The 11,091-nt window shown below is 39.6% G+C and overlaps 1 protein-coding gene across 1 annotated transcript in view; it reads right to left on the reverse strand.

The window, feature by feature from the left end:
* The window catches only part of LOC110464084 (potassium voltage-gated channel subfamily KQT member 1-like), a 98,637-nt gene extending 88,422 nt beyond the window's left edge, over positions 1–10,215 (reverse strand). The window contains exons 1-2 of the mRNA XM_021519120.1: positions 9,797–10,215; positions 4,330–4,857 (exon numbers count right to left, since the gene is read on the reverse strand). Of these exons, the coding sequence (XP_021374795.1) occupies positions 4,330–4,781 (452 nt within the window). The 5' untranslated portion in view covers positions 4,782–4,857; positions 9,797–10,215. The remainder of the gene's footprint in view (positions 1–4,329; positions 4,858–9,796) is intronic.
* Between the last annotated feature and the right edge of the window lie 876 nt (positions 10,216–11,091).

Here is an 11,091-nt window from a genome sequence, read left to right on the forward strand (position 1 = left end):
AGGACCCAATTATTCCTTGTCTAGGACAGTCAACCAATACTGGTCTAGGACACGATTATTCCTTGCTGAGGACAGTTAACCAATACTGGTCTAGGACACGATGATTGCTAGTCCAGGACCCAATTATTCCATGTCTAGGACAGTCAACCAATACTGGTATAGGACACGATGATTGCTAGTCCAGGACCCAATTATTCCTTGTCGAGGACAGTTAACCAACACTGGTATAGGACCCAATTATCCCTTGTCTAGGACAGTCAACCAATACTGGTATAGGACACAATGATTGCTAGTGTAGGACACAATTATTCCTTGTCTAGGACAGTAAACCAATACTGGTCTAGGACACAATGATTGCTAGTATAGGACCCAATTATTCCTTGTCTAGGAATACTGGTCTAGGACACAATGATTGCTAGTCCAGGACCCAATTATTCCATGTCTAGGACAGTCAACCAGTACTGGTATTGGACACGATGATTGCTAGTCCAGGACCCAATTATTCCTTGTCTAGGACAGTTAACCAATACTGGCCTAGGACGCAGTGATTGCTAGTGTAGGACCCAATTATTCCTTGTGTAGGACAGTCAACCAATACTGGTCTAGGACACGATTATTCCTTGCTGAGGACAGTTAACCAATACTGGTCTAGGACACAATGATTGCTAGTGTAGGACACAATTATTCCTTGTCTAGGACAGTTAACCAATACTGGCCTAGGACACAATGATTGCTAGTGTAGGACCCAATTATTCCTTGTCGAGGACAGTTAATCAATACTGGTCTAGGACCCAATTATTCCTTGTTGAGGACCGTCAACCAATACAGGTCTACATTGATTACTAGTGTAGGAAACCATAAATCAATCCCTGTCTATAACCTTGGAGGGACAGACTATGATGTTGGAGTAATGGTTCATGTAGAGCTAGAATATTAGAGTAATGGTTCATGCACAGCTATAACCTTGGAAGGACTGTCTATGATGTTGGAGTAACTGTTTATGTAGAGCTATGACCTTCGAGAGACAGTCTATGGTGTTGTAGTAACTGTTCAAGTAGAGCTATGACCTTGGAGGGACAGTCTATGATGTTGGAGTAACTGTTTATGTAGAGCTATGACCTTGGAGGGGCAGTCTATGATGTTGGAGTAATGGTTTATGTAGAGCTATGACCTTCGAGGGACAGTCTATGGTGTTGTAGTAACTGTTCAAGTAGAGCTATGACCTTGGAGGGACAGTCTATGATGTTGGAGTAACTGTTTATGTAGAGCTATGACCTTGGAGGGGCAGTCTATGATGTTGGAGTAATGGTTTATGTAGAGCTATGACCTTGGAAGGACTGTCTATGATGTTGGAGTAACGGTTCATGTAGAGCTATGACCTTCGAGGGACAGTCTATGGTGTTGTAGTAACTGTTCAAGTAGAGCTATGACCTTGGAGGGACAGTCTATGATGTTGGAGTAACTGTTTATGTAGAGCTATGACCTTGGAGGGGCAGTCTATGATGTTGGAGTAATGGTTTATGTAGAGCTATGACCTTGGAAGGACTGTCTATGATGTTGGAGTAACGGTTCATGTAGAGCTATGACCTTCGAGGGACAGTCTATGGTGTTGTAGTAACTGTTCAAGTAGAGCTATGACCTTGGAGGGACAGTCTATGATGTTGGAGTAACTGTTTATGTAGAGCTATGACCTTGGAGGGGCAGTCTATGATGTTGGAGTAATGGTTTATGTAGAGCTATGACCTTGGAAGGACTGTCTATGATGTTGGAGTAATGGTTCATGTAGAGCTATGACCTTCGAGAGACAATCTATGATGTTGGAGTAATGGTTCATGTAGAGCTATGACTTTGGAGGGACAGTCTATGATGTTGGAGTAATGGTTCATGTAGAGCTATGACCTTGGAGGGACTCTCTATGATGTTGGAGTAATGGTTCATTTAGAGCTATGACCTTCGAGAGACAATCTATGATGTTGGAGTAATTGTTCATGTAGAGCTATGACCTTGGAGGGACTGTCCCTCCAAAGTCATAGCTCTTCATGAACCATTACTCCAACATCATAGAGAGTCCCTCCAAGGTCATAGCTCTACATAAACAGTTACTCCAACATCATAGACAGTCCCTCAAAGGTCATAGCTCTACATGAACCATAACTCCAACATCATAGACTGTCCCTCCAAAGTCATAGCTCTACATGATGTTGGAGTAATGGTTCATGTAGAGCTATGACCTTGGAGGGACTGTCTATGATGTTGGAGTAATGAATCATGTAGAGCTATGACCTTGGAGGGACTGTCTATGATGTTGGAGTATTTGTTCATGCAGAGCTATGACCTTGGAGGGACTGTCTATGATGTTGGAGTATCAGTTTATGTAGAGCTATGACCTTGGAGGGACAGTCTAGGACCTTCCAGGGATGGTGAATGAACTTAGAGGAACTGTCTTTGACCTTGGGATCACTTTACAACTATGAATGGACATATGTACAGTCTACCACGATAGAGAAAACGTCTATGATGTTGGAGGAACAGCTTATATAGAGCTTTGACCTTGAAGAAACAGTCTATGACCTTGGAGGAACAGTCTTTAATGCAGCTAGATCTTCACCTAGGAGGGACAGTTGTTATAGGATTTTGACTTAGGAGAAACATTTTTTATAGAATTTTGACCTTGAAGGGACAACCTATGACCTTGGAGGGATATTCTAAATAGATTTTGACTTTGAGGTCTATATAGAACTTTGACAATCTTTGACCTCCTTCCTGAGGGACAGTCTATGGTATAAAAGGAAATGTTGCTATGTATTTCCTTCTCAGGTTTTTTAATCACAACAGTCAAAGGTATTAAATTGAGACAAATTGATTGACCACTCATGTTTCTATCAACAAAACTTGTTTTGTAAACAGTACCGTGTAACGGGAACATTTACCTCATCATACACTATTGTTCTGAAAGAAAGTACTGAAAAATAGGGTACCAGTACAATTAAGAGTTTAAAAATGAACTATGCAAAACTTTGGATCATACGTATCTCAGAGAATGACAATACAAGAACGACACACATCTAATAAGGTCATAAGTATCTCAGAGAATGACAAGACAGGGACGACACACATCTAGTAAGGTCTTAAGTATCTCAGAGAATGACAAAACAGGGACGACACACATCTAATAAGGTCATACGTATCTCAGAGAATGACAATACAGGAACGACACACATCTAGTAAGGTCTTAAGTATCTCAGAGAATGACAATACAGGGACGACACACATCTAATAATGTCATAAGTATCTTAGAGAGTGCCAATACAGGGACGACACACATCTAATAATGTCATAAGTATCTTAGAGAATGACAATACAAGGATGACACACATCTAGTAAGATCATAAGTATCTTAGAGAATGACAATACAAGGATGACACACATCTAGTAAGGTCATAAGAATCTCAGAGAATGACAATACGGGGACGACACACATCTAATAAGGTCGTAAGTATCTTAGAGAATGACAATACAGGGATGACACACATCTAGTAAGGTCATAAGTATCTCAGAGAGAATGACAATACAGGGATGACACACATCTAGTAAGGTCATAAGTATCTCAGAGAATGACAATACAGGGACGACACACATCTAATAATGTCATAAGTATCTTAGAGAATGACAATACAGGGATGACACACATCTAGTAAGGTCATAAGTATCTTAGAGAATGACAATATAGGGACGACACACCTCTAGTAAGGTCATAAGTATCTCAGAGAATGACAATACAGAGACGACACACATCTAATAAGGTCATAAGTATCTCAGAGAATGACAATACAGGGACGACACACATCTAATAATGTCATAAGTATCTTAGAGAATGACAATACAGGGACGACACACATCTAGTAAGGTCATAAGTATCTAAGAGAATGACAATACAGGGATGACACACATCTAATAAGGTCATAAGTATCTTAGAGAATGACAATACAGGGACAACACACATCTAATAAGGTCATAAGTATCTTAGAGAATGACAATACAGGGACGACACACATCTAGTAAGGTCATAAGTATCTCAGAGAATGACAATACAGGGATGACACACATCTAGTAAGGTCATAAGTATCTTAGAGAATGACAATACAGGGACGACACACATCTAGTAAGGTCATAAGTATCTTAGAGAATGACAATACAGGGACGACACACATCTAATAAGGTCATAAGTATCTCAGAGAATGACAAAGCTCAAAGACAATCCTTATACTCTAACAACAAATTCTGAAGATTCACACTGTCTAAGATAAAAGGTCAATGAGAAATACTTACACTGTGAAGTGGTAAATGAAACACTTCCATCCTGTCGGCCGCTCCAGGAAGTTGTACACTTTTCCTTGAATTGAAGCTTTTATACTATGTTTGGTCTTAACTTTATACCTATCCTCAAGAATTTTATCCATTTGGGAAATGACAGGTTTAAATTCCAACCAAGCTGCATTGGAGCAGTATGAGTCTCCCCCCGAGGTTCCTCCCCCTCCCGAGTCAAACTGTACACTGTCAACCCCTTCATTATTGTTTCCTGGCCCAGACAGCTGGTAGGTCACTTCCTGTTTGCTTTGTTCGTTGTTAACCGTGTCAGCATCACAAAGTTTCTCGTTAAAGTCCATTTGGTCAATCTTGGACAACTCCATGGGTTGTGGTATAAGCGGGTCTGGCCCGCGCATGATTGGCCCCGGGACCCCGGAACCGGGGAGCTGACTGGCGTCTCCCTTGGTACCCATATTGCTGTTACAACATAATTCCGCTATCTGCACAGATCACACCAGCATCACAGTACCAATGTCCACAGACCATCACCTGGAACAGAGACAGCAGACATGTCACATTATGATACCATCACACCTAGATCAGGGGGAGTCACTCTGAATATGTCACATAATGGCGACAAATGTCATAGACCATCACCTGGATCAGGGAGAGAAGACATTTTACATGATAACTTCATATTTCCCTTCATAAAGCATCCAACAACTGCCTGACAAGCACATCAGTCTTAATACAAAGTGGTAAGTTTAGTACGGATGGAAAACAACTACATGTACAGTATATCCTCAGTTGGTGTACAATAGTTAAGCTTCAAATACTGTTACAAAACTTTCTCATGATATTTAAGTTTATTGATCCAGCATCTAATACAGTATCAATACAAATCCTACCTAATATAATGATAACTTCACAAATCACAACATTAGCCACTGACATCTGAGCCTGCTCTGCTGCGGAGGCTGACTAGACTTATCATCACAGATAGGTATCTACCTCGGGATCAGGCAGCAGTAGACTACAGAGACAAGCTACCTGTCATATCTAGTGCAGTATCTCTTGTCAGATCACAACCCCAAACTTTACCTCCTCAACCACACTTTCTCTAAACACACTAACTTACAGCTCCACTTACTTAGAGATCCACTAAACACACAGATCCAATTAAAATCAAAGAGCCTTTAGCTCACAGGTCTTCTGACTCACAGATCCTCTGACTTACTGAGTCACTATAATGTACAGAACCCTCAACTCACAGATCCTTTGATTTACTGAGTCAGTTTAACTTACAGAAACATCAACTCACAGATCCTCTGACTTACCGAGTCACTAACTTACAGAAACATTAACTCACAGATTCTCTGACTTACTGAGTCACTAACTCACAGAACCATCAACTCACAGACCCACTAACTTACAGAAACATCAACTCACATATCCTCTGACTTACTGAGTCACTAACTTTCAGGAACATCAACCCACAGATCCTCTGACTTCCTAGGTCAGTATAACGTACAGAACCATCAACTAACAGATCCTCTAACTTACTTCCTGAGTCAGTATAATGTACAGAACCATCAACTAACAGATCCTCTAACTTACTTCCTGAGTCAGTATAATGTACAGAACCATCAACTAACAGATCCTCTAACTTACTTCCTGAGTCAGTATAATGTACAGAACCATCAACTAACAGATCCTCTAACTTACTTCCTGAGTCAGTATAATGTACAGAACCATCAACTAACAGATCCTCTAACTTACTTCCTGAGTCAGTATAATGTACAGAACCATCAACTAACAGATCCTCTAACTTACTTCCTGAGTCAGTATAATGTACAGAACCATCAACTAACAGATCCTCTAACTTACTTCCTGAGTCAGTATAATGTACAGAACCATCAACTAACAGATCCTCTAACTTACTTCCTGAGTCAGTATAATGTACAGAACCATCAACTAACAGATCCTCTAACTTACTTCCTGAGTCAGTATAATGTACAGAACCATCAACTAACAGATCCTCTAACTTACTTCCTGAGTCAGTATAATGTACAGAACCATCAACTAACAGATCCTCTAACTTACTTCCTGAGTCAGTATAATGTACAGAACCATCAACTAACAGATCCTCTGACTTACTTCCTGAGTCAGTATAATGTACAGAACCATCAACTAACAGATCTTCTGACATACTTCCTGAGTCAGTATAATGTACAGAACCATCAGCTAACAGATCCTCTGACATACTTCCTGAGTCAGTATAACGTACAGAACCATCAACTAACAGATCCTCTAACTTACTTCCTGAGTCAGTATAACGTACAGAACCATCAACTATGATATAGCTACATAGGACTCACAACATCTTAATACAGCACATGGTCAGCTATATGATATAGCTACATAGGACTCACAATCACTTAATACAGCACATGGTCAGCTCTATGATATAGCTACATAGGACTCACAACCACTTAATACAGTACATGATCACCCATATAATATAGCAAGGATTCACATCCACTTAATACAGCACATGGTCAGCTATATAATATAGCTACATAGGACTCACAACCCCTTAATACAGTACATGGTCTGCTATATAATATAGCTACATAGGACTCACAACCACTTAATACAGTACATGGTCACCCATATAATATAGCAAGGATTCACAACCACTTAATACAGCACATGGTCAGCTATATAATATAGCTACATAGGACTCACAACCACTTAATACAGCACATGGTCAGCTTTATAATATAGCAAGGACTCACAACCACTTAATACAGCTATGTAAAAGGACTCACAACCACTAATATAGCTATGTAAAAGGACTCACAACCAGTACAGTACATACATTGTTTTATGATAAAATATATTATACAATAGAGATCAAAGATTCTGACGTGTAACACATTATCCTACCTAAAGTGGTAGTGTGTTTTGATGGTAGAATACATTCATGTCAATCAATCTAAAGAAGCTGTTTACACAATAGAAAATAATAAATAATAACAAGAGGCCCATGGGCCTTAACGGTCACCTGATATATTTATACAGAGAGCTGATTTTGTTTTTAACATAAACAGAAATATTATTCAAAGTGACAAAAAACAATAAAACCACCTTATTCAATATCTAGCATACAGATTTCAGACTAAAAAGTATTTGAAACTAGCACCTCTGATTCTAAACAAGGAAAATGAAGAAATTTTAGCACACTGACTCCTTTGAGCACCACCCTACTAAAGTTTACCCCCTCCCCAGGGGGAAAGGTGAGACCCCAGGGTCATGAAATTCACAATTTCGGTAAAGCACCTTAAGACCCTTCCATCTATGAAGAGCATTTGATTCTACCATATCAAGGTCTTAAGAAGAAGATTTTTGAAATTTCAGTAAATTCAACCCTTTTTTGCCCCACCCATCAGCCCCTGGGGGTCAGTCAGGGCTCATATGTGCATTCTATCAAACTGCTACCTAATACTGATAATGCTAACCCAAATTGAATTACTTCCAAGGGAAATTAAACAAATGTTGGTCCAAAATGTGATTTCCCTATATAAACTATAGTAAAGTTTACCCCCTCCCCAGGGGGAAAGGAGAGACCCCAGGGTCATGAAATTCCCAATTTCGGTAAAGCACCTTAAGACCCTTCCATCTATGAAGATCATTTGATTCTACCATATCAAGGTCTTAAGAAGAAGATTTTTGAAATTTCAGTAAATTAAACCCTTTTTTGCCCCGCCCATCAGCCCCTGGGGGTCAGTCAGGGCTCATATGTGCATTCTATCAAACTGCTACCTAATACTGATAATGCTAACCCAAATTGAATTACTTCCAATGGAAATTAAACAAATGTTGGTCCAAAATGTGATTTCCCTATATAAACTATAGTAAAGTTTACCCCCTCCCCAGGGGGAAACGTGAGACCTAGGCTATATCATACATTATACATCATCCTCCCTAAATACTCTGTAATTATGATAGACTATATTACACATTATACATCATCCTACCTAAATAGTCTGTGATTATGATAGACCTAAATAGTCTGTGATTATGATAGACTATATCACACATTATACATCATCCTACCTAAATACTCTGTGATTATGATAGAATACATTACACATTAAACATCTTCCTACCTAAATACTCTGTAATTATGATAGACTATATTACACATTATACATCACCCTACCTAAATACTCTGTAATTATGATAGGCTATATCATACATTATACATCATCCTACCTAAATACTCTGTAATTATGATAGACTATATTACACATTATACATCACCCTACCTAAAAAATCTGTAATTATGATCGGCTATATCATACATTATACATCATCCTACCTAAATACTCTGTAATTATGATAGACTATATCACACATTACAAACTGACCTACCTATAAAGGGTTGTTATTTTTTACATGGGATAAATGCCCTAATCTCAGTGTAGGCAGCTGTAAGACACTGGAGTCTATACCCATAGTGTGATACCTCTGGTGACATAACCTTACACTGATACCAGATGTCATGTGGTTACCTATAGCACCATCTGCTAGTCAATCCCTAGGGGTCCACTGGACCAGGAAATCTCTTATCAATTTAATCACAAAGGGATCATAATATCTTCATCAAAGATTCATGAGCTATTGCTGTTAGGGGCCAGACCTTATTCCTGATACTTAGTACACTGCTAGCTGTAACATGTCAGGGCTGGTCAGGTGTTGCAGTGGATAGCGCAATTGCCTTTCACCAAGGTGGCCGGGGTTCAATTCCCCAATCTGACATGAAAAGGTATGGGGTCACCTGGCCAACCACATGGTTTTTCTCAGGGTACTCTGGTTTCCTCCCACACTAAGGCCCCCCCCCCCCCCCCCGCATGCGTTTACATCAGGGCCAACAAGAGTGATAAATATAAGTTGAAATAACTTGCTTCATAATTGTTGTAAAATAAACAAAGTTTATACATATGTTAGGGGTACATTTTGTATTTAGGTGTATCTAAATGTTATAAACACTATATACACTATCTGTAATAACCACTATACACTATCTGTTATAAACACTATACACTTTCTGTTATAACCACTATACACTATCTGTTATAAACACTATACACTATCTGTTATAACCACTATACACTATCTGTTATAACCACTATACACTATCTGTTATAAACACTATACACTATCTGTTAAATAACCATTATATTATCTATGTTAAAAACACTATATAGTTTTACAGATACCTGTTCTGTATATTGCAATCTTTTATGATAATCTGATCCCCAGTCTCATAGATTATATTTTCTATAGTATAAATAATGTGACTTATATTACAGGTAAGTTGTCTAACTCAGGAGATGATAAATGTCACATAACAGGTAGCATGTATTACAATCATATTGACTAGTGCTATACTTTCTCATTAGTGTTTAACAGAATAACAGACCTCACATTCCACTTAGTGACCATCCACAACAGTCTGATCCAGTAATCCAGGTAAATCAAGGTAAATCCAGGTGAGCAAAACTAAAGGTATCACAGGTAATCCAAAGTGACCAGTCTGTGTGTCATAAAGGAAACGACGTGTTCCGGTGAAGCTGCTATCAACAGCAGTATTCAATTGTCAGCCACTAGACAACAGCAGCAGATCAACTGAGAGAGCAGGAGAGATCAATATGACACAATGACAGAGACTAGCACAATGAAAGTGGCTACACCAACCTGGGGGATGTCTGCTACTCCCGGGACACAGCCATGGGGTGTGTGTCTCCGGGACGTACACACACTGAATCTCACTAAGTCTCTATCAGCTCTCCTCTCATCACCACAACATCAGTGGTCGCGCTTGTTGGTGCCATACATGTATCGCCAAGGCGACTGGTGTGCACTGGAGAGGGTGACAGTGGCTGGCTGTCACTGGGGACATTGATTTCCCTTACTGTATAATTACTGCGCTAATAACACAATAGATCCTCCTTGTTACACAACCATACAACATCACAGGACCATATCAGACTGTTCTAATTACAAGCTTACAAAAACACAGGACCAAAACAGTCAGTTCTAATGACCAAAACAATCACAGTGGCCAGTCTGTTCTGATGACCAAAACAACCACAGGGACATACCAGTCTGCTCTGATGACTAAAACAACCACACTGACATACCAGTCTGTTCTAATGACCAAAACAACCACAGGGACATCCCAGACTGTTCTTATGACCAAAACAACCACAGGGACATCCCAGACTGTTCTAATAACTAAAACAACCACAGGGACATACCGGACTGTTCTAATAACTAAAACAACAACAGGGACATACCAGACTGCTCTGATGACTAAAACAACCACACGGACATACCAGTCTGTTCTAATGACTAAAACAACCACAGGGACATCCCAGTCTGTTCTAATGACCAAAACAACCACAGGGATATCCCAGTCTGTTCTAATGACCAAAACAAACACAGGGACATACCAGTCTGTTCTAATGACTAAAACAACCACAGGGACATACCAGTCTGTTCTTATGCCCAAAACAACCACAGGGACATAACAGTTTGTTCTAATGACCAAAACAACTACAGGGACATACCAGTCTGTTCTGATGACGAAAACAACCACAGGTACATACCAGTCTGTTCTGATGACCAAAAGAACAACAGGGATATACCAGACTGTTCTAATGACTAAAACAACCACAGGGACATCCCAGACTGTTCTTATGACCAAAACAACCA

The sequence above is a fragment of the Mizuhopecten yessoensis genome, unplaced genomic scaffold (assembly GCF_002113885.1).
Source record: "Mizuhopecten yessoensis strain PY_sf001 unplaced genomic scaffold, ASM211388v2 scaffold10957, whole genome shotgun sequence".
NCBI lineage: Eukaryota > Metazoa > Mollusca > Bivalvia > Pectinida > Pectinidae > Mizuhopecten > Mizuhopecten yessoensis.